Here is a 26,196-nt window from a genome sequence, read left to right as displayed (position 1 = left end):
GTCTTTTAATGATAACTTTTTACTGTGAAATATTTTGTGATACGTTATAGAAGCAATTATGTTCATTCTCACGTTATTCACCTACACATGGCAATTATTTACTCTTTTATTACGTAATTAGGGATTTTAGGGGGCCAGTAGTCCAAAACTTTGATGCTCAATATCTCAAAATGGAGGCAAATTTTGAAAAGCAATATTGAACAAAAGATTCTCAAAATATTGAGCTTAACAATATGCATCCATAATGTTTTGTTATGCGATCCCTAAAAGGAGTTACAGGGTCGGCCCCTAAAACGATCCTCTCAAGATATCTCGAGAACGGTACAAAATTTGTAAACACTTGTTGAACAAAATGTGTTTGAATTGATTAGAGCTTTCATTTGAAATCATGAAAAAGGGGCTGACCCTTCAAATAAGGGGCTGAGGGGGCTCTAAAGTCTTTTAATGATATCTTTTTACCGTGAAATATTTTGTGATACGTTATAGAAGCAATTATGTTTATTCTAACGTTATTCACCTACACATGGCAATCATTTACTCCTATGTTACGTAATAAGGGATTTAAGGGGCCAGAAATCAAAAAAATTGATGCTCAATATCTCAAAATGGAGGAAAGTTTTGAAAAGGAATATTGAACAAAAGATGCTCAAAATATTGAGGTTAACAATCTGCAACAATAATTTCTTTGTTGTGCGGTCCCTAAAAGGAGTTAGAGGGTCGGCCCCTAAACGACCCTCTCAAGATATCTTGAGAATGGTACAACATTTGTAAACACTTGTTGAACAAAATGTGTTTGAATTGATTAGAGCTTTCATTTGTAATCATGAAAAAGGGGCTGACCCTTCAAATAAGGGGCTGAAGGGGGCTTTAAAGTCTTTTATTGATATCTTTTTACCGTGAAATATTTTGTGATACGTTATAGAAGCAATTATGTTTATTCTAACGTTATTCACCTACACATGGCAATCATTTACTTCTATGTTACATAATTAAGGGATTTAAGGGGCCAGAAATAAAAAACATTGATGCTCAATATCTCAAAATGGAGGAAAATTTTGAAACAATATTGAACAAAAGATGCTCAAAATATTGAGGTTAACAATATGCAACAATAATTTCTTTGTTATACGGTCCCTAAATGGAGTTACAGGGTCGGCCCCTAAAACGACCCTCTCAAGATATCTCGAGAACGGTACAAAATTTGTAAACACTTGTTGGAAAAATTGTGTTTGAATTGACAAGAACATTCTTATAAAATCAAGAAAAAGGGACTGGCCCTTCAAATAAGGGACTGAGGGGGCTCTAAAGTCTTTTAATGATTACTTTTTACTGTGAAATATTTTGTGATACGTTAAAGAGGCAATTAAGTTTATTCTATGGTTATTTATATATACATGACAATCATTTCCTCCTATGTTATGTAATTAGGGATTTTAAGGGGCCAGAAGTCCAACACTTTGATCTTCAATATCTCGAAATAGAGGAAAATTCTGGAAAGCAGTTTTTAACAAAAGATGCTCAAAAAAATGTGCTTAACAATGTACAACCATATATTGTTTGTTATCTGGACCCTAAAAAGAGTTTTAGGACAGGATATCAAGATATCAAAACAATTTTTCCCAGATATCTCAAAAATGGTAACTAATTTCTAAACACTTATTAGCGGTACACAAAAATACCTTTTAACAAAAATGAATGAAAAGGATCTGATCCCTCAAATAAGGGACACCAAAGGGATAGATAGTCTTTAACCCATTACACTCAGAGATTCCGCCTCCTTTTCCGGATAAGCTTCGTTGACGAATATCAATTTAAGGTCATTCCTTATTCTAAAAATCGGACGGAAGACCTCCTCGTTGCTCGCAACGAGATCATGTCTAGTTATTCTTCTTCTTGTTTTTCCTTCTGACTTCTTTTTTGCTTTATATCTCAAAAACTATTCAACCGATTTGCAAGAAATTTTCAGGGATTATGTTAAATTCTTATCCCTTGAAGCTGTTAAACTTTCAGTCATTAAATCACTTCTGTTTTTTAGTTACGTCATTTTAAAAAAAAATTCAAAAAGTGATTTTGTCCAGGACTTTTCTCGTAAAAGGTTGTTTATAAAGACTTGCAATTTTCTGTGATTGTAAATCTGCGGATTAACTTATGGCATTTGACCAAAAAAAATGTATTTTGTCACTTCCGGTGGAAACCGGAAGTAAAACAAATTTTTCGAAAAAATGAATTTTCTGATCAAATCAAAAAAGAATATGTGTTTTGTAGAGCTTATTAAGCTGTATCTAACACTGAAAGCCGTTTTAAAATCGGATGATGCATTACAGAGATATCGGGGTTTAAAAATTGATTTTTCCGGAAATTTTGATTCCGCGTCCTTGGTTTTAAAAATAGCGTAATGTTCAAAGTAAAATTAACTCGTACCAAAAATAATTGTTAAGTCGTACTTAAACACATTCGGATTTTTTTTGTTAAGTCCTTCTTGGAATCAGAAAGGTTTTTGTTAATTCGTACTTAAAATCATTCGGATTTTGTAAAGTCGTACAAGGAATTATTCGATTGTTTTCATCTTTTTATTTTAGTTACTATTGTTATTGGTTTAAGAGCTCTGCTTCTTACAGGAACTTCCAGCTTTACTTCCGACATTAACGGAAGACCCACTTGTTGCTTTGCAACGAGCTTTGCTCTAGTTTTATAATTATGTTTTGTGCTAAGGACAAATTTTACTAATGACGTTGAACTTTACGTTGAATAACACATCATCACACAATGGCTGACCGCTGATTGAAACGACATTTCGTTTTATTAAAAGGATTTCATGGACTAAAACATGTAACTAACTCCATAGCCGAGTGGACAAAGTGTCGGACTTGTGATCCGTACATCCCGAGTTCGATTCCCGCAGAACCTTTTGTTGTTACTTACTGGAATATTTTTTTTAGATATTCATTTTTTATCCTCAAACTGCAAATTTTTCGCTTATTTGACATTTGTACAGTTTATGTATCAATATATCTTTATTATCAAAAAAATTTCCTGTTAATTTGAATGACTTTTTCCTGGTGTGTTATTCCACCTTAATCCTTAATCAAGCCAGATCGAAATTCACCGTCAGTGGGTCTAAAAATCATAAATTATCAATGATATCAATCTTTACAAAGCTAGTTATATATTATAACAAAACAAGATGTGACAGTTTCATCCTTATTTTGCTTAAAATTATCAAAATCATGATCGATTTTATTCATGTCATCGCATAAAAGGTATCACATCGGTAATTGCTTTTACTATACAACATTTAGAGGGAAACAATTCTTAAAAATAAGTTTGTATTTCTCTTGACAAAATATTCGGAGGAAATGTTATGTGTTCCCTATCTCATTATTTGACACTGAAAATGGCACACGATACGTCATGTTTTCAAAATATCTAGCTCCAACCGGTCTACCGTCAAAACCACGTGTTTTCCGTTCGTATGTAAACCGACTGTACACTCCCCAGAAAGCTGCTTGCTGTATGAGCCTTGAAAGAAGTAGTCCATATAAAAAAAATGACCCATATTATACCTTGAAAAAGGGGCCGTTAAAATATGTTATGGGTATATGTATCACCCATTTTGAATTAAGTTATAAAACATAATGCAGCATCTTTTTAAAGAGGTGGAATGAAAAGCATAATCATTTACGTGTAAAAAATTTAAAGGTCACTTTTGATTAATTTTATTTCTTCAAAAAGGAAAAAAATTGTCTTTGAATAAATACACCTTTAGCCCATAGAATGTCATGTAAACAAGTAATATAAAAGTTAGTCTGTTAATATCTGAAGTTAATCCTATGTACCTATTATAATGTAAAATATTAGATAACATTTAGTATATAAATAGTGAATACAATGGACATATATTTATTCCAGAAAGAGCTGGATGGCTACAAGTTTCCAGTATATTCAACAGAATTATGCCCCAGAAATCAGACAGAGTGGAACGAGAGGTCGTCTGCTATCAACTGTACCAAAGACAATGGATACTTGTGTTTCCCGAATGAAAAGTTCACCCAGCTACTGGAGTTTTGTCATAGAGCTCGTTTCATATGGATACAGGAAGGTACACATTATTTGACACTAAACGATAAAGCTGCTAGATTGTAATTGGTGGCTTGTCATGTTATGAGTAGTTGTTCGTTACTGTGGAGCTAATATGCACGTCTAGTTCAACCCAACACTTTGTTCACGCAGGAGAGAGAGAGAGAGAGAGAGAGAGAGAGAGAGAGAGAGAGAGAGAGAGAGAGAGAGAGAGAGAGAGAGAGGGCTACTCTAAACAGGATATTCTAAGAAGTAATAAAAGTAAACTATATACACACATAAATAAGTGGTATTGTGTTTCTTTTCATTTTTTAAATAAGGAATAATGAATCATTCTTTGAGTATTATGAGGTGATAATTTTGGTCGGGGCGTGATAAAATCCAATAAAGCCCGAAGGGCTTTATGATAGATTTGATCATTATTATTATCACCTCATAATATTCAAAGAAGTCCTTATTACTTATATTTATATAATTTTAGGCCATCGTGCGATTTAATCTTTAAATATAAATATGCAAACCCCGCCGGCGCCTCAATTTGGCGTCATTTGTATTATGGGTTATATAGTACAAAATCAATACGTAGTGTTATCACAGACAAAGACACTGGATAATGTAAATATATCATTTTAAAGAACAAAAACTTAAATACACTACTTTGTTGATATGGCTGCCTACAAAACATTATATAAGTATTTTTAAAGATTGTAATTGGTGTATTAAAAAACCATCCAAAGGTACATGTTTGAAGGTACATGTTTATCTCTAATTACAAGTCTTGAATTCGCTGTCAGTAACGTAATAAATTTAATAAATTTAATAAAGAAAACCCACACGATTCCTTTTGAAGCATAGTGACATCAAAACTTATGACAGCTTTTATGTGTAAACAAAAAAATGATATGAAAATTTAATATTGCTAAGTTTGTATAAACATGGTTTTAAAACAAAAAATGTTAAAAACAAATTATTATCTTTATATAGATCTTGTATAATTATCATTACAAGATAACAGAGGTAACACAAGCAAACTTGAACCCGGTTCTAAATAGAAACAAAACTAATACCATTTAGATGTACAAAAACTACTCTCCTTAATTGCAGAATGTCAACATTTTAATTCCATGACAAACATTCTTAATGCTGCGTGCTCATTGTAATATCATTGCATTTTTCTTGTTTGAATGATCATTGTATGATTTCATTTCAGGTTATTGTTTGTATCTAAGAACAGATGACTCGACGATATATTCATACAGCTGCAGTAGTTTCCAATCCGGATCCGAATGTCACAATTCTTCCTTTCCATCATATGATTTGTTTAAATGTAAGTCACAAGGAGTAATGTATTTAATATAAAAAATAACCCAATAGCAATATTTGTGATTTCATTATCATTTGTTAAGCACCAACTTTTGTACACAAAAGTGATTTAAATTTTGAAATCGTCAAAATTCTCGAAAATTGATAAGATTATAGTACACTGTCTTTTGAGAATCCGTTTTGAAATATATGATAAAAAATAAAAAAAACCCCACATTTTTAATTATTCTGATGAAAAAAAATATTTCTAGGAACAACCAATTTTGAAAACTTCTTCTTTTACTGGTGGCATATTCTTCCTTTTCTTTTGGAAAACATCAATTTTTCAACGATTTATGACTGTCAAGCGCAAAAAAATACACAAAAACATGGGTCTACTATAAATTGATATGACGCCTTTAAGTTGAAATCAGTAGTTTGCTGGTTTTTATTCTTGGAGGAAAACTTAATGTCGGGCGATGGAAACTTCGGCGTGTACGTCTCAAAACTCTTTAAAGTACACAGGGCGAAAAACAATCTTTAAGCAAGTCCTTAAAGGTGGCTTAAAGGTGGCTTAAAGGAGATCTGTAAGCCACCTTTAAGTCACCTTGAAGCTGAGCTTATAGGTCCTTAATGTCCAAACTTCTTTAAGTCACCTGTAAGCCATCTTTAATGGCTGAAAGATTCATACAGATGGTAACGCTGTGTAATTTAAAATTAACTGGCTTGTTTAGATAAAAGCGCTTCTATTTGGTCCAAAATCCTTTGATACATGCAGCAAAATACTATTAATGAGAAATACTTTATTGCTTTGATTAAGCATTACATATAAAACGTGAGTTTCCAAAATCAATGTTTCAACACAAAGATTTTGCTCGAAAATAGATTTAGTGATGAAGGATGATTTTGCAATTTGACAATTTAAAATATAGCAAACGATAGCATGCCTGCACAGATAAGAAAAAACCCAAACAAACAAAATAATCAAAAGCATATAGGGTTTAACAGCATGAATTGAAAATAATATCATGACAAATGTTGATTTTTACGTAACAGACAATCAGTTGACGTGTTTCTAATTTTGTTCTGAGATCTATAATACAGATACTTTATAAATCTTTCACACAATGGTATCAAGGTATTGTGTTTTTGCTTTTCGCTTAAAATAAAACCCCAAGGTAACATGTATCACTGTTTATAAAACTGTAGCACTAAAATTAAATTAAATGTTGTTTAAAAAGTAAATATGTAACTTTACATATAAAATAGGCAGACGACTGTTATTTTCCTTTTTAAGATAATTACCAGGGTTGCTCGGAAATTATCGACACAGTAATAAAATGAGGAACATTGTATTTCTTTTTTGTCATTGATGTATTGTGAATAACCTTTATGGACAATATCCAATGTAGATCCTGTATGAATAAAATCCCCCCCCCCTCCCCCTGTATATTCTTATGTTAATAATCATTAGTCCCTTTTCTAATAGGATGATTTTATACTCATATCACATGTTGAGTATTGCAGTTCTAAAAAAGATCCTTAACAATTGTTATGGGATATAAACCTACATCAAACTCTGAACCTTCTTGTGAGGCCGAAGAATTGTCTAAGGGCTAAAGTCTAAACAATTATAAAGAATCATCTGGCTGATTAGTATCTGTGAAGAAGATTTATAAAGATTTACTTTACATATTCCTATGTAAAACTTTGACCCCTCCCATTGTTGCCCAACCCTACTCCCGGGGTTGTCAATATTTCACAACTTTTATCTACAGTACCTTAGGATGCTTCCACATCTTTCCTGGCTGATTAGTTTCTGAGAAGAAGATTTTTAAAGATTTACTCTATATATTCCTATGTTAAACTTTGACCCCCCATTGTGGCCCAACCCTATCCCAAGGGGTCATGTTTTTAACAACTTTGAATCTACACTACCTGAGGATGCTTCCACACAAGTGTCAGCTTTTCTGGCTGATTAGTTTTTGAGAAGAAGATTTTTAAAGATTTACTCTATATATTCTTATGTAAAACTTTGACCCTCCATTGTTGCCCCACCCTACCCCCAGGGATCATGATTTTGACAATTTTGAATCTAGACTACCTGAGATTGCTTCGTCACAAGTTTCAGCTTTCCTGGCAGATTAATTTTTCGAGAACAAGACTTTTAAAGATTTACGCTATTTATTTCTAAAAAAACATTGACCCCCGATTCTGGCACCACACTCAGCCCGGGGGTCACGATTTTCACATCTTTGAATCTACACTACCTGAAAATGCTTCCAAACAAGTTTCAGCTTTCCTGGATTAATAGTTCTTGAGAAAATGTTCAGCTCAAGTGAGCTAAAAACACAAAGTTTCTTGGGAAGAACTATTTTTTTCGTGCGGAAAGGTTTTTTTTTAGACGAAAATGACAAAAACAAAAAATGTTATGAATTTTCAATATACTTTTCTTTTTATCATTCTTTATTTATTACACACATTTTTAACATTTGATTGGTTAGCAATGAAAAATGACAATAACACACTGTCAACCATCTGTAAAATCCATAAAACAAAATACAAATTCAAAGCAAAGCGGACCTTTAAAAAAAAAGGTAGGATCAGGTGCCTAGGAGAAATGAGCATTCTCTGCTCTATGTATTCATATAAATATAAATAAAATATGACATGATATAAATATAAATATTCATATAAATATAACATAATCTTCAGGTTCTGCGTGGCATATACAAGATTGAATATCAAGAGAGTTATAGAAATTTGGCAAAAATTTCTTCCGAATACTTAGAAAATGACTAAAAATTTTTTGCGAGAATTTTAACACCTTTGAAACCCTTTATATAAAACTTGATATCAATGACCTCCATGTTTCATATATAACTGAATACCTACCAAAGCAAACTGGATTAATCGAATAAAATTTTTGACATTCAAAAAATTTTCATTTCAAATCAAATTATAACTATCATAAAATTGTCTATTTTAAATGTAAGTCCCCCCAAACATTATGCAGCTTCATACGAAATGTTCTTGTAATCTTTCTATTCAGTCTATAGCTAGCTATTGTGCATAGCTATTGTGCATAATTTGCTTAATTAAGAATACTGACAACAAATCCCAATTAGGCTGAAATTGCATTTTAGGTGCAAAAAGGTCAAATTAAATAGGTCATAACTAAGAGGTATAAAAACTGACCCCACTATTTCTTTGTAATTGTTAAGTATGTTTTGTCAACATATTTCAATGATATACTTCTTAAAAATTTCTTTATGCAACAACATTGAAGAATGACATATCTAAAAAAAACTATACTCTTGAATGAAAGGGGTCAGAAGCTTCAGATTATCTGGCTTTTTAACAGAGAGTTTTACTAAACTGAAATGAAATGGATCTTATGACAAGTATTCAAAACAATTGATAACAAAAGTAGTAAATTATGTACACGAGGTCCTTTTCTTATTACCATTTTCTCTCATATTTTACACGACAAAAACATTGAATGTCTACAATAAATTTGTTTTTACAAAGAAATCTAAACGAAAACTCAGCCATTTGTTTCTCTCTTATAGATCCGAGTTGTACATCAATTGGAAATGGTTGTTTCCTTGCCGAACCATCTTGTAAAGGGTAAGACACTTTGGAAAGTATTAATACTTAAAGCTTAACTTTTAAAAAACTTTAGGAAACATATTTTTTTTTTCATTTTAATTTTTTTCACAACTCTTTAACTAACTACATACTCTATAATATTCATGTTTGTTCAAATAAAGGGTCCGGTTCCCTTCAAAGGGGGAGGAGGATACGGTCGTTTCATGCATATCTTTTAACATTTTATGCTATGCGATTTTAATGATATGCTATGCGATTTAAATGCAATGATATGAGATTTGTATGCTATGCTATGAGAAATTAAAATGAAGGACTGAGTGATATAGTATGGTATACTATGCTGTGGTATGCTATGAGATTGTAACAAGAAAGCCTCCATATACATAAGAGTTCCGAATATTTTTAAGTAAAATGTTAAAAAGCCAAAGTTAACAACTAATCTTCAATGTGAACATTTAGTATGAATTAAAGCATTTAAAACCGAGTTTAAATCATATTGTATGCTATGGTATGATATGACGAATGAAAATCTATGAGATTGTATGATATGGTGTGAGATTCCAATGCAATGGTATAAGATTCCACTGCTATTGTAAGAGATGTCAATGCTATGCTATGGTGTATGTTGTTAAAGATATGCCTGAACTGACTGTAATTAGGAAACAGTAAAAAATAGGGTATGATGTTTTTAAAAAATAAAACTTGAATAGCCTGTTATATCCAAACTTTAACATTGAATTTTTGAAAGATTGTAAATTTAAGATTGTTTTAGCACTTTGTTTTGTTAGCACTTAACAAACAAAAATTATATGAGACAATTTTGAACTTTTAATGAATTATCAACATAAGTTTTACCAGTGCCTTACTCTTTGAAGTATTGACAATTGAAACAAGACTGTGAATTTAAAACAAGTCGATTTTTTTTAGCAACACAATTTGTAGGCGATATTAAAACAGAGAAATCTCTACAAGTTTTTCAAACTGAGAGCCGTCGACAATTTTGACACCCCAGAAATGTTTAAAAGTTTTATTTAAAAATATTTATAATAATGTCTTTAACATCTTACAAGAACTTAAATGATAGAGAATGTGATCAAAAACTATAGCTGATATAGTGTAGATTCAACATAGTTTAGATTTTGACCTTTGAACCTGATCCTACCTCATTTTTTAAGAGGTCCGGGTTTGCTATGCTCCTATTTTGTAATTGAATTTGTCCACTGTTTGTTATCACCACATGTCATACAATAGATCAATGTCAAGAAACATTTTTAAAAAAGTGTTTAGTTCTCCCTTTCTGCGATATCAACGCATGTGTGTTTGATTAATCAAATATATCAAACATAAATTACTGAACAAATTTGATATTATAAAACATTGTTAAGGATATTTCCGTTCTTTAATAAGTGAATAGCATCAGTGTGTATAAATGACGTTACAAAGAACTGATATATAGTGAAAAAAGGTCATTTAAATTAATAAATGTTTACAACAATAAATATGCTGTCGTTGGGATTTTATAAAAAGTTTAAATATTACACTTTGAACCAATTTACTTTTGTAATGCCACAAGCTAAAAAAAGGGAAATTTTGTTCATTTCTGTAGATAAATTAAACGGTATTATATAGTGTTTCTTAAATAAAATGTAAAGAATTATATTACTTATTACAAATAACAATTTGAAGATAGTGCTAATTTAGGTATACATTGTTAAATCTTGCTTCGAAGTGCAAAAAATGGTAATTTCTTAAAACAAAATCATTCAGGAGATTTAAAGGTTATAAGACCTACAGTACAATAATGTTCAAATATTCATTATCGAAGTTTTCTTTAATGTAGAAAAAACCGTTTTTTTTAAAACAGTATTGACACAACAACTCAACCTCCAGAAACTACGAAAACAATACAGGTGGCGATTGCTTCTATGAATGCAAACAAAACACTTGAAAAGAATGAATTTGCCATCAATGATGAAGTGACCGTGATACCAATACTTTACGGAGTACTGATCTCTCTCTCCCTCTTCTGTATTGCGTATATCATTTATAGGAGAGGTAAGAGATGAATTTTCTTTACTTTATAATCCGTATCCAAACAAGCTTTTGATAATACGACGATCACTGTGATCGGGTTTGTAAAAGTTAGGACCGTTGCTAAAATAGAACATTTCGGGGGGGGGGGGGGGGGGGAGCTTTTTTCATACATTATGAATATCACCCAAAGTCTGTAATTATATTTTCAGGAAATCATGTTTTGACGAATATTCTACGTGAAGTTCATGAATTTATTTATTTTTTAATTAAAGATTTTATGTTCCATTCGCTAAATTATATAATACATATTGACAATATTGCTTACACACACACTCGAATTATAGAGAATCAAAGGGTTTTTTTTTTTTATTAATGAATGTTTAGAAATCTCTAAATTGTTTATATTACTTACCATTTAAAGCCCTTTATCAATCAAAATAAAACAACACGGCGAGTTGGCCTTCTCAGGATCACATTGGGCGTATTTTTGGTAGAAATCTTTGCATAGGTTAGTGATTTTATTAGCACTCTGAAAGTAGGTTTTTCTTATTACTAAATAGAAAAGATATGGATTTAAACAAACCGTTGATTAAACTTTTTCAAATCGCATAGTATGGTTTCTTTTGATATCGGTAAGTTATTTGGATTGAGAACGGTATTGAGAAATTGCAGCAACGTGTGCAGATAAAATTGATTTCAATAAAAAAAAACCTATTCAATTTTATTCACTGGTTTCAAAGACTGTTATAAAGTAATGAAATAATATTTCTTCGACTGTAGTTAAATTCTAACGATTATTTTGGAGGAGAATATAAGTATGCTTGTCCCTAAGCGTATCGAATAGAGATTGTATAGTTATAACAAGAGGTTGGAATGATCTCCCTTTGCATATTTATTTCCTTTGTTGCATGTTTTCGATCTCAGTAAGGATTTTGATATGTTTATGGAATTTCAATGAATAATGTTCAAAGAATCATTAGAACAATCACTCAGGTCAACAAAATAATGTTTTTATGGAAAAAAGTAAGCGAACTATCATTTTACAAAGCAATCATTTATTACGGAAGTCATCACTTTTTAAAAATAAATATGTTATAAATCAATATTTGTCTATTTAGTTCTTTTGTTAAATACATCGTTCATGCCTTAATTAGATCGTAAAACGTAATAGCGCATGAACTACCTAAGACGTTGTCTTGTGGTGTATAGATAATTACCTTATTAATACGGATCGTGTTTGTTCGTGAGGAGGAGATTTCTAAAAGTAAAGACTTTTTTTCCAAAAAAGAATTTTTGTTTTCTCTATTTATAAATCAAATTAAGACATTGTGTGTTATTTTGTCAGCTATTTAACTCGCAACCTTCGGAAACATTTTTCCTAGCAATGGTTAAATTCAATTAATAAAATATACTCAGAACTAAAGCATAACTTCATAAAATTGTAAACAATGAAACAAGTGCTCGGAACACAGAAAACAAAAAAAAAATTTAGTAAATGCAATTGTTATGCTTTCTTCAACCTCTAGGTATTCAACTCCGGAAAAGACGTGATGACGAAGAACAACCATTGATTCGCACGGATATATGCGATAATGCAGAACTGGTTGTACAAGGTATCATGAACATTTTACATTGTCACAATATCACCTTTTTGATATTATACACATTATCTCATATCATTAATTTAAGAGTAAGATATGAAGAAATATATCAAAAACAATTCGGTCATAATGATATGATGTATGTTTTTATTACATGCTTCTCACGTATACAGGTGTTCTTGGATGAACCGTCCATCACCCTCAAAAGAGGGCTATCCACCGTCTTGTATTACTTTTTTAATTCAGTGATTTAGATTTTTAAATGATTCTCTATAGTTTTTTTCACATCTTTCCCCGTATATCTTTTTTTTATCTCATAGACAAATAGTCTGAATTAGGGTAGGCAAAATCACTATAAAATGATTAATGTTTCCTAAAAATACGTCCTACTTTTCAAAGGCATATTGATTTCATGTTTCATTCAAAAAAAAAAAATTATGTCAATGATAATAACCTCTGTACAAATGATGCGCCTTAAAATATACATTCTAATTTGACGTTATGATTATTATATTTTTAAACTATCTTTCAAAGAGAAAACAAACAAATAGGGAGACATATCACATAAATATGGAAGCAAGTAACTGACGCGCTCTCTACGTTTGTGTAATCAAACAACAAGCTATGTGTTTACGAGGTGTTCCGTTTCTTAAAGCTATTTAGGTATTCAAAGTATTCATTATTTGTTTTATTTAATTGACACCATACAAACATATTGTGCCAAAGTTTTATTACTTGCAATTAAAAGAACTTTAAATGAAGAAAAAAAAAGGATTGTAAAGGTGTAGTCCAACCTTTTAAAAGAACTTAAACGACATGAATACTGAAAATAAATGATGAGTGCACAATTTGCTATAGGTAATATTTTTTAATTTTCATTTTCCAGTTGTCTTTGACAACACTACTAATTGTCTTTGTAATATATAGTGTAATTCTTTCCATCAATGACTATTTTATTATTTAATAGCATGATTAATGGAATAAGGAATCATTCTTTGAATAATATGCTTTACGGTGCGTGTTTAATTTGATCTAAAGTTGAAACAATAAATATTATTTTTCCTTTTGTACTTTGTTGTTATCGGACATTTATTTTTTCTTTCCTGATTCACATTCTTTTAAAAATTGTTTATTTTTTCATTCTAAAAAAAGACGTTGTATCCCTGCCCTGATCCCTGTTTTAAGGTCTGTATGAAACACTAAAAAAAATGTGATTTGCTCTCACTTTTGAAAGGACTATATAATATGGCCCCCTCAAAAATACGACATCATAAAGTTTACCCTTTTACCGCCAATATCGCATTTTTAGCTTAAAACGGCTTGCTATCAAACAGTTTTTCTATAGGAAATCATTGAGCAACTGCTTGAACAAATAAAATATTTTCACCAAAAATGTTTCTCTCCATTACTTGTAAGTGACAAAAAGTCCGTTCTTGTTCAAAGAGTAGCTCTATATTGCCAATTTTGACTGACTTTGATACAATCATGAAAATAGCGTCAGTTTTGACGTCATATACTGCCAGTGAGTGCATACAAATAAAAAAAAATAGACATAGAACATATTTAATGGCGACTCTTCTAAAAGTAAACATAACAAATTAATGTACATGAAACACTTTTTTAAAAGTGGCGAATTATTTGGTCCAAATTTAAATAATATCATATATAGTTCTAAAATAAATATTTGATACGATAAAAATGCCAATTATATTTCTATCATGCCAGTTAAGACGTGCTCAAATGTAATAGAAAGAAAAAAAAACAAAAAAAAAGACCATTGGCCATTACTAAACTGTACCGTCTTGTTTACCTTTAAAGGGGCATGGTCACGTTTTTGGTCAAATTTTATTTTTCTGTTTTTATTATTTGCAATGCTTAAGGAATGCATTTCTAATGATCAAATGAAATCTGGGTGCCAGTCGTTGAGTTTTAAGCAAGATACAGGGTTTACAATTCTTCGTCATGTAAACAAGGCTCGTGCCCTGTTTTTGTTTACATAGGTTCAATATACCAGTAAGAAATATTTTTAAAGCTGCTTTATCTATCTTATTATTCATTTTAAGGATTAATAAACAGTTCCTAACAATTAACACATTCATTTTAGGTCTAAAACTGGAATTTTCACTTCAACATTCAAAATGTAAACAAAAGATTTGTTTACATAGCGAAGAATTGTAAGCTCTGTAACTCGCTTATAACTCATCAAATGACACTCAAATTTTGGTTGACTATTAAAAATGCCTTACTGAAGCATTGTAAACATTAAAATCGAAAAAATAATTTTTGACCAAAATCGTGACCATGCCCCTTTAATGGACAAAGGTTTACTGTAATGTGGGTTACCAGCAGTTCTACATATTTCAGTTTCATGTAAAATACAGACGAACCAGGTAATTTTCCAAACTATCGGTGACTTCAGGTCAAATCTCGTGTTAACATTAAAGTCTCGATCCAGTGAGAGATAATAGTAAATAGTTACTAAGTAGTAAAGGCAGAATGTCAATACAAACGAATAATGATCTTGGAGTATACAATTTGTGACAACAAGTTTTATAAAAATGGTATGTGGTGATAACGAGCAATGCTCAAACTCAACAATTTAAAGGAAAAATACAAATCAGGAGCACAGTAAGCACGGACATCTACAAAATTTAGAGGTAGAAAAAGGTGCCATGAAGGAGTGAGTCTTCTCTGCTGACCGGTAACACCCGGCGTGTGCTCTTTGTGGTAATTAATCAGGAAAACGGGTAAATTCGTAGACAATTCGGTGATTAATAATGGCCTAACAATAAGTACGAAAAAAGTCAGTCAGCGCTCAATTACAAAAAAACAAATGCACAATCGATGGGAGAAATATTTTTTGGAAAAGAAAATACATTCTGTTTTTAATCTACTAGTCGATAATCCAATCTTAATAAGTTGATCAATAAAAAGTTATATTTACATTCTACTGTGTTTTTCCATTAAATTCTGTGATCTTTAAATGCCTCTAAATGCAACAAGTAGTCAAAGGTCAAATTGACGAGTTTTATTATGACGTCACAAACGTTGAACGCTGTAAACTGCAACGTCACAAGCGAAAATCAAAGTTCACGCTTGTGACTGTTATTGTGGCTCTTCCATTAATATTAACTTACCCTTAGGATAAGGAAAAGGAAATTTAAGGTATGAATCACATTTGCAGACAAGGCAAGAAGTTAAAAAATGTAAATATAAGCATTAAATCATGATTTTTTGAAGTATTCAATATCATAACTGCAGCGGTGTGTGCATACAAATTTTCATAACGGGCTAACGCGCGTTACTCAATTTGTATGCACACACCGCTGCAGTTATGAGAGTGTATACTTCAAAAAATCATGATTCAGTGCTGTAACAAAACCAAGAAAATAAATCTTTTTATGTAACATTTTCTTTTAATTAACCAAACACAGATAATAAAATTGACAAAAGCTTAATTTGGCTAATAACACACTTTGGACACATACAATAATACTACTATAATGAATATTTTTCACATCTAGGTTGAAATATAGTAGCAATGGCTTTATAGTTTCAATAACAGAAAAAATCTTAAACGTTGAGGTAAATATATATATATATATATATAACTGGGTGTGAAATGCAAAGCGTTGATGCATTGCTGAGACAAAGCATCGGGTTGAACTAAACTTTCAATATACCTCCACAGAATTGCACAAACTATCCGATCACGGTTTTTTGATGTCGTTAATACACACTTATCCTATGTCATTCATCAAGACCGTAAAAGTATTTACTGACCGATATCAGCAAGCCTAAATTGTTCTTATTATAAACCTTAATCTTTAATTTTTCAAAATCGTCACAAAACATTAGACATTCATATTGCATGGGCATTGGTTTTGCTGTTGTGACTTTAAAGCTGTAATTTATTTCGTCAGATTATATTATATTTCTTAATTAAATTACGGCTTTTAAATATCTAATTTAATCATAATCCCCGATTTTGTACGAAAGGGTTAAACAATTAAATATTATGATATGATATTGATGTTCTTGTCAAATGCCTAACAAAATGTAATGGAGAATACCTTTATCTTTCAGAATCGCCAGTTGATCGAGCTATATTTATGCAGTGGCAGGATGACAACAGACAATTTGTTTCAACACGAGCTTGTAAAGCAGTAGAAAAGCTCATAAAAAGTCAGAACCTGGTGGTTGTGACTGGTAACTCGGGGTCAGGGAAGTCCGCCATTATACAACATATAGCGTTGTGGTTTAGGAGTCAAGGATGGAAGGTGAAACCCGTATATAACGTGAAAGAAATCGCTGATACATATTCCTCAGTAGATGGATCACAAAGCAGACTCCTTTTTGTATTCAATGATCCTATTGGCAACGAATCTTTCGACGAAATAGCCTATAATTCATGGAAGGAACACGATGAAAGGTTAAAAGCTTTTTTAAAAAATAGCAAGATGTTGCTCTCAAGTAGAAAATATATTCTGTTTGATGATAGGGTTAAAGGAATGTTAAACGATAAATCATGCAGCATTGATCTTAGTGAAGACAAACATAAACTGAATAATGAAGAAAAAGAAACCATTTTAAGGAGTTACGCATCAAACAGTGGTCTTTTAAAAGACGATATTAGTGGAATTTTGACGACTGAGGAGTATTTTCCGTTATTATGCAAACTTTATTTTAGCGACGAAAATAACCAGACAATAGGACCGCGATTTTTTAAAGAACCTTTTAACGTATGTCAGGAACAAATAAGAAATTTCAGAAATGACCCCAAAAAGGGATGCAACGAAAAATACTGTGCGCTTGTTCTTCTTGTTCTGTGTAACAATCAGCTTTGTGTTGAGGATATACATGAAAAGGATTGCTTAAAGGAAAAATTTGAACTTGCTTTGAAACTCTGTGGAATGATGGCAAACACAGCATCTCATATTATTGGTGACGCTCTGAAGACTCTAGAGGGATTTTTTGTCAAGAAGATTGACGACACCTATCATTTTTATCACGATTTTGTTATGGAAGTTACCACCTATGTGTTTGGAACAGACTATCCGAGAGAAACAATAAAGTATGCAGATATTGGTTTCCTTAGACGACGTGTAAACTTAAAAAGCAGTGACGACAATAGAAAAGAAGAAGTTGATAAATTTACCATATATCTAAATGATAAATATGTAAGCGATCTAGCGGATAGACTTTTTAATGATGTGTTTGGAGATCGTCTGTTGGATGTTGTTCTAAATCCATGTGTGAGGAATGAGAAGGTGGCTACATGTTTCATACAAAAATTAAAAGAATGCCCCAAAAAACTGCACAACTTACTTGCCAAAAAACAGCTTCACGAAGAGTTAAGAAAACAAAAAAACAATCAAGAATCAAAACAGTCATTCGGTTCCAAACTTGAATTTCTGTTTTATGAATATAAAGTGCAAATTCTTAGTGCTATAATTGTATTTTGTCATACAGATGTTTCAAAACATTGTTTAGAAACTCTACAGCGAATGCAAAATTCTCTTAAATATACTTCTCTTTTTTCTGCGGTATGTTGCAATGGTTCGATGGATTTGTTCAATGTCTTTCCAAAAGAACAAATTAAATGGTTTTTGGTAAAAAAATGGGGGCAATACAATCCTATTCACATTGTTTCCCAGTTTCATAATCATGAAATATTGCGGGAGCTGATTCAGGTGAGGAATAATGTGAATTTGAAAACCAGGGGGATATATGAATACACTCCCTTGATGCTGTCAGTTTTTAATACGGACACAAGCGAACACAAAAATAAGGAAACAAGAAATCAGTCAATTGATATCACTGTTGAACTTTTACTGACTCATGGAGCTGAAATTAATTTATGTGAACATTTCGCAGGGAGTCCTCTCCATATAGCAAGTCAAAAAGGGAACGATTACATTGTAGAACTTTTGTTAAGTAAAGGAGCAGATATTAATTTATGTGACCTACACAAAGAAACTCCTCTCCATAAAGCAAGTGAAGGAGGACATGAAAGCACTGTGCAACGTTTATTAGAAAAAGGAGCAGATATTCATTCATGTGCCCTAAAAGAAGAAACTCCTCTACATAAAGCCAGTAAAGGAGGACATGATAGCACTGTACAACTTTTATTAGATAAAGGAGCAGATATTAATTCATGTGATACAAACAAGGAAACTCCTCTACATAAAGCCAGTGAAGGAGGACATGATAGCATGGTACAACTTTTATTAGAAAAAGGAGCAAATATTAATTCATGTGATAAAAACAAGAAAACTCCTCTACATAAAGCTAGTAAAGGAGGACATATAAGAACTGTACAACTCTTATTAGATAAAGGAGCAGATATTAATTCATGTGACAAACACAAAGAAACTCCTCTACATAAAGCTAGTAAAGGAGGACATCAAATCACTGTGCAACTTTTATTAGAAAAAGGAGCAGATATTAATTCATTTCATACAGGCAAAGAAACTCCCCTACATAAAGCCAGTAAAGGAGGACATGTAAGCACTGTGCAACTTTTATTAGAAAAAGGAGCAGATATTCATTCATGTGACCTAAAAGAAGAAACTCCTCTACATAAAGCCAGTAAAGGAGGACATGATAGCACTGTACAACTTTTATTAGATAAAGGAGCAGATATTAATTCATGTGATACAAACAAGGAAACTCCTCTACATAAAGCCAGTGAAGGAGGACATGATAGCATGGTACAACTTTTATTAGAAAAAGGAGCAAATATTAATTCATGTGATAAAAACAAGAAAACTCCTCTACATAAAGCTAGTAAAGGAGGACATATAAGAACTGTACAACTCTTATTAGATAAAGGAGCAGATATTAATTCATGTGACAAACACAAAGAAACTCCTCTACATAAAGCTAGTAAAGGAGGACATCAAATCACTGTGCAACTTTTATTAGAAAAAGGAGCAGATATTAATTCATTTCATACAGGCAAAGAAACTCCCCTACATAAAGCCAGTAAAGGAGGACATGTAAGCACTGTGCAACTTTTATTAGATAATGGAGCAGAATTTACCATGTGTGGCACAAACAAAGAAACTCTTCTGCTTACTGCTAGTGAATTTGGACTTGAAAGCATTGTGCAACGTTTATTAGAAAAAGGAGCAGATATTCATTCATGTGACCTAAAAGAAGAAACTCCTCTACATAAAGCCAGTAAAGGAGGACATGAAGGAACTGTACAACTTTTACTAGAAAAAGGAGCAGATATTAATTCATGTGACACAAACAAAGAAACTCCTCTACATAAAGCCAGTCAATGGGGACATGAAGGAACTGTACAACTTTTATTAGATAATGGAGCAGATATTAATTCATGTGACAAATACAAAGAAACTCCTCTACATAAAGCCAGTAAATGGATAAATGAAAGCACTGTACAACTTTTATTAGATAATGGAGCAGATTATAATTCATGTGACACAAAGAAAGAAACTCCTCTACATAAAGCCAGTGAACGGGGACGTGAAAGCTTTGTAATACTTTTATTAGATAATGGAGCAAATATTAATTCATGTGATACAAACAAGAAAACTCCTCTACATAAAGCTAGTAAAGGAGGACGTATAAGAACTGTACAACTCTTATTAGATAAAGGAGCAGATATTAATTCATGTGACAAATACAAAGAAACTCCCCTACATAAAGCCAGTAAAGGAGGACATCAAAGCACTGTGCAACTTTTATTAGAAAAAGGAGCAAATATTAATTCATGTGACACAAACAAAGAAACCTCTCTGCAAAAAGCCAGTGAAGGAGGACATGAAAGCACTGTTGAACTTTTATTAGAAAAAGGAGCAGATGTTTATCCATGTGACCTTAACAAAGAAACTCCTCTACATAAAGCCAGTAGACGGGGACATGATAGCACGGTACAACTTTTATTAGAAAAAGGAGCAAATATTAATTCATGTGACACAAACAAAGAAACTCCTCTACATAAAGCCAGTAGACGGGGACATGATAGCACAGTACAACTTTTATTAGAAAAAGGAGCAGATATTAATTCATGTGACACAAACAAAGAATCTCCTCTTCATAAAGCAATTAAATGTGGCTATGAGAGCACTGTAAAGTTTTTATTAAATAAAGAAGCAGAGATAACTATGTGTGACACAAACAAAGAAACTCTTCTGCTTAATGCTAGTGAATTTGGACTTGAAAGCATTGTGCAATATTTATTAGAAAAAGGAGCAGATATTAATTCATGTGACACAAACAAAGAAACTCCTCTACATAAAGCCAGTGATAGTGGACATAAAGGAACTGTACAACTTTTACTAGAAAAAGGAGCAGATTATAATTCATGTGACACAAACAAAGAAACTCCTCTACATAAAGCCAGTGAAGGAGGACATGAAAGCACTGTACAGCTTTTATTAGAAAAAAGAGCAGATATTAATTCATGTGACACAAACAAAGAAACTCCTCTACATAAAGCCAGTGAATGGGGACGTGAAAGCATTGTACAACTTTTATTAGAAAAAGGAGCAGATATTAATTCATGTGATACAAACAAAGAAACTCCTCTACATAAAGCCAGTGCAGAAGGAGATGATAGCACTGTGCAACTTTTATTAGAAAGAGGAGCAGATATTAATTCATGTGACCTTAACAATGAAACTCCTCTACATAAAGCCAGTGAAGGAGGACATGAAAGCACTGTACAGCTTTTATTAGAAAAAAGAGCAGATATTAATTCATTTGACACAAACAAAAAAACTCCTCTACATAAAGCCAGTGAAGGAGGACATGAAGAAACTGTGCAACTGTTATTAGAAAAAGGAGCAGATGTTAATTCATGTGACAAACACAAAGAAACTCCTCTACATAAAGCCAGTGAAGGAAGACATGAAAGCACTGTGGAACTTTTATTAGATAACGGAGCAGATATTAATTCATGTGACACAAACAAAGAAACTCCTCTACATAAAGCCAGTGAATGGGGACATGATAGCACGGTACAATTTTTATTAGAAAAAGGAGCAGATATTAATTCATGTGACACAAACAAAGAATCTCCTCTACATAAAGCAATCAAATGTGGCCGTGAGAGCACTGTAAAGTTTTTATTAGATAAAGGAGCAGAGATTACTATGTGTGACACAAACAAAGAAACTCTTCTGCTTAATGCTAGTGAATTTGGACTTGAAAGCACTGTGCAACTTTTATTAGACAAAGGAGCAGATATAAATTCATGTGACAAATATAAAGAAACTCCTCTAGATAAAGCCAGTAGACGGGGACGTGAAAGAACTGTACAACTTTTATTAGATAAAGGAGGAGATATTAATTCATGTGACCTAAACAAAAAAACTCCTCTACATAAAGCCAGTGCAGGAGGACATGATAACACTGTGCAACTGTTATTAGAGAGAGGAGCAGATATTAATTCATTTGACTTTAACAATGAAACTCCTCTACATAAAGCCAGTGAAGGAGGACATGAAAGCACTGTACAGCTTTTATTAGATAAAGGAGCAGATATTAATTCATGTGACACAAACAAAGAAACCTCTCTGCAAAAAGCCAGTGAAGGAGGACATGAAAGAACTGTGCAACTGTTATTAGAAAAAGGAGCAGATGTTAATTCATGTGACCTTAACAAAGAAACTCCTCTACATAAAGCCAGTGAAGGAAGACATGAAAGCACTGTTGAACTTTTATTAGATAAAGGAGCAAATATTAATTCATGTGACACAAACAAAGAAACTCCTCTACATAAAGCCAGTAGACGGGGACGTGAAAGCACTATACATCTTTCTTTAAGTAACGGAAAATATTGTAAGGTATGTCACTTAAAGAAAGAAACTCTTCTACATAAAGCCAGTGAATGGGGACATGATAGCACGGTACAACTTTTATTAGAAAAAGGAGCAGATATGTATTCATGTGACGCAAACAAAAAATTTCCTCTACATAATATAATTCAACATTGCCCTGACATCCCTGTTAAGTTTGTTTTAGATAAGGGAGCAGAGATTACTATGTGTGACCCATCCAAAGAAACACTTCTGCTTAATGCTAGTGAATTTGTTTTTGAAAGCAATGTACAATTTTTATTCGACAAAGGAACAGATATTAATTCATGTGACAGATTTAACATAACTCTTCCACATAAAGCCAGACGGGGACGTGAAAGAACTGTACAACTTTTATTAGATAAAGGAGCAAATATTAATTCATGTGACGCAAACGAAGAAACTCCTCTACATAAAGCCAGTGCAGGAGGACATGATAGCACTGTGCAACTTTTATTAGAAGAAGGAGCAGATATTAATTCATTTGACACAAACAAAGAAACTCCTCTACATAAAGCCAGTGAAGGAGGACATGAAAGCACTGTACAGCTTTTATTAGATAAAGGAGCAGATATTCATTCATTTGACAAAAACAAAGAAACTCCTCTACATAAAGCTAGTGAAGGAGGGCATGAAAGCACTGTACATTGGTTATTCGATTTTCTAGATATTGAAAGTGAATATGAACATGAAAGCACTGTACAACTTTTATTAGATAAAGGAGCAAATATTGATTCATGTAACACAAACAAAGAAACTCCTCTACATAAAGCCAGTGAAAAGGGACATAAAGGAACTGTACAACTTTTACTAGAAAAGGGAGCAGATTATAATTTATGTGACACAAACAAAGAAACTCCTCTACATAAAGCAAGTATACTGCGAAGTGAAGGAACTGTACAACTTTTATTAGATAAAGGCGCAGATATTTATTTATGTGATATAAACAATGAAACTCCTCTACATAAAGCCAGTGAATGGGGACGTAAATGCACTGTTCAACTTTTATTAGATAAAGGAGTAGATATTAATTCATGTGACACAAACAATGAAACTCCTTTACATAAAGCCAGTGAATGGGGACGTAAATGCACTGTTCAACTGTTATTAGAAAAAGGAGCAGATATTAATTCATATGACAACTACAAAGAAACCCCTTTGCAAAAAGCCATTAGAACGGGACATGAAAGCACGGTACAACTTTTATTAGACAAAGGAGCAGAAATTAATTCATGTGACACAAACAAAGAAACTCCTCTATATAAAGCCAGTGAATGCTGACATGGAAGCATTATTCAACTTTTAATAGATAAAAGAGCAGATATTAACTTTTGTGGCAAAAACAAACAAACTCCTCTACATATCACCGGTAATTGGGGGCATGATAGCACTATGCAACGTTTAATAAATAAAGGAGCCGACGTAAGTTTCCGTGATGACGGAAAAACTCCTTTCCTTAGATAAAGAACAAAAAGAAAATACATTTTACTAAATTATTGTTATTTAGTAAAGCAGCAAACCTTAAGTCATGTATTGATAAAAACAAACACAAATTCTTTTACATATAGCCAGTGGAGAGGGACATGAAAACACTGACAACTTTTATTTGGTAAAGAAGTCAACTTTTATTGATGTATTGAGGAAGGATAAGCTTCACTTTATAAAGCCAGTGAAGAGGAACGTGATAGTAGTGTGAAGTTTAAATAAGTCAAAACGCAGACATTAATTTATGTGATCAACACAAACAAACTTCTCTTCATAAAGCCAGTAACCAGAAACCGGAAATAATTGATTTTCAATTTTTACTGAGTAAGGTAGCAAACGTAAATTTAAGTAATTTATTCCAAGAAACTTATTTGCATAAAGTCGGACAAAATAGGCATGGAGGCACTGGGCTATTTTTACAAAGTTATACAACAGACATCAATCAATATGATCCATTTTATCCAGCATTATAAAGCTATATTTCTCTAGTTGTTTAAGACCAAAGCTTAAAAATATATTAAAAAATCATTCATCACTCCAAGTATTAGAAATTAATTGATTTGTACAATAAAAATTCTAATGAACAACGTTACAGAATGGCGTGTGTGTCGGGAATATTCAATCATTAAATCAAACGCGGACAGTGTCTGAGTAAACATTAACTTGCAAATAATTTAGTTTTTATTAAATGCGCTTTTGTATGAATTATTTTTGCAATGAGTAATATTTGATCCAATTTATACACAACTGTACAGCGTATTTCATTGTACTCATTATTCTAGTATTCTGATGGATTTTAAATTGAGTTGTATTTCATTGTACTCACTATTATCGTTGAACCGTCAGACCGGTCAGCATCAAATTAGACTACTGTAAACGTACTACATTTGGCTGTGTATCCTTTTTAGCCCTTTTGGCGGAATACGGCTTCCGCTAAATCAAGTACATCGCTAAATGCTATGCGCATATTATAAGAAAAGGAACATTCAGGAATACGCTCATTCAAATCAACGCCAACTTGTTCAAAAACTTATTTCCGCCAAATATTGTACACGCCAAATATAATGCGTTTACAGTATTTGAATTAGCAATCATGTGTTGGTCTTTTTGTTGATATGAAATAGACTTTATAGAATACATATGCTTATTTTACTCGTCTCTATAAGTAAGGAGGTCTGGGTAGTAAACAAACTATTATCTGATATTCCTTCAATATTTTTACTAGTATATGTTTTGATTATCATTAAGCAAAATATTTTGATTTTTGAATTTCAATATAGACAAAGCTCTTCTTCTTAGGAGAAAAATATAGTCCAAAACGGCCATGATCATTCAGCCCCCTTAAATACCATGTAGCAACGCACTTTGAAAAAAAAAATCAAAGTGCATATATTTTAGACCAAATCTAAGCACTAAGTAGAACCTCAGGTAGTGTAGATTCAAGTTTGTTCAAATCATGATCCCCAGGGGTACGGTGAGGCCACAATTGGGGGGGGGGGGGGCGAATTTTTACATAGGAATATAGAAAAATATCTTTAAAAATCTTCTTCTCAAGAACTAACTGGCCAGAAAAGCTGTAACTTGCGTGGAAGCATCCTCAAGTAGTGTAGATTTAAATATGATCAAATTATGATCCCCGGGGGTACGATTGCGCCACAATTGGGGGTCAAATTTTTTGCATAGGAATATATAAAAAATATCTTTAAAAATCTTCTTCTCAAGAACCAAATGGCCAGAAAAGCTGTAACTTGCGTGGCAGTATGCTCAGATAGTGTATATTCAAGTTTGTTCAAATCATGATCCCCAGGGGTATAGTGGGGCCACAATTGGGGGCTGAATTTTTTGCATAGGAATATATAGAGAAATATCTTTCAAATTTTCTTCTCAAGAACCATCTGGCCAGATGCATGGAAGCATCAACAGCTGGTGTAGATTCAAGTTTGTTCAAATCATGATCCCCAGGGGTACGGTGGGGTCACAATTGGGCGGTCAAGTTTTACATAGGAATGTAAAGAGAAATATCTTAGTTTTGAAAATCAATTGAGCAGAAAAGCTGTTACTTGAGTGAAAGCGTTCTCAGGTAGTGTTATATTTATTAAGAAAAATCTTTAAAAATCAAATAAAAAAGGATGAAATTATAAAGGGGTGGGGTCAAATTTTTACACTGGAAATAAATTTGATCATTCTCAAAAATATTTAGTATATAGTATTAATAATATGCAATCATATTGACATTTGTTGATTCTCAGTTGTTT

General features: G+C 32.3%; 1 protein-coding gene across 4 annotated transcripts in view; it reads left to right on the top strand.

The window, feature by feature from the left end:
• The window catches only part of LOC128179518 (uncharacterized), a 67,192-nt gene extending 42,869 nt beyond the window's left edge, over positions 1-24,323 (top strand). For all 4 annotated transcript variants that reach the window (XM_052846958.1, XM_052846957.1, XM_052846959.1 and 1 more), the window contains 6 exons: positions 3,910-4,099; positions 5,288-5,404; positions 8,952-9,009; positions 10,856-11,046; positions 12,552-12,638; positions 16,713-24,323. In XM_052846958.1, the coding sequence (XP_052702918.1) occupies positions 3,910-4,099; positions 5,288-5,404; positions 8,952-9,009; positions 10,856-11,046; positions 12,552-12,638; positions 16,713-23,737 (7,668 nt within the window). In that variant the 3' untranslated portion in view covers positions 23,738-24,323. The remainder of the gene's footprint in view (positions 1-3,909; positions 4,100-5,287; positions 5,405-8,951; positions 9,010-10,855; positions 11,047-12,551; positions 12,639-16,712) is intronic.
• The last annotated feature ends 1,873 nt before the right edge of the window (positions 24,324-26,196 follow it).

This window comes from Crassostrea angulata, chromosome 4 (genome assembly GCF_025612915.1).
Source record: "Crassostrea angulata isolate pt1a10 chromosome 4, ASM2561291v2, whole genome shotgun sequence".
NCBI classification, from domain to species: domain Eukaryota; kingdom Metazoa; phylum Mollusca; class Bivalvia; order Ostreida; family Ostreidae; genus Magallana; species Magallana angulata.
Note: the sequence above shows the minus strand (reverse complement) of the source record. Positions and strands in the feature narration are given on the sequence as shown.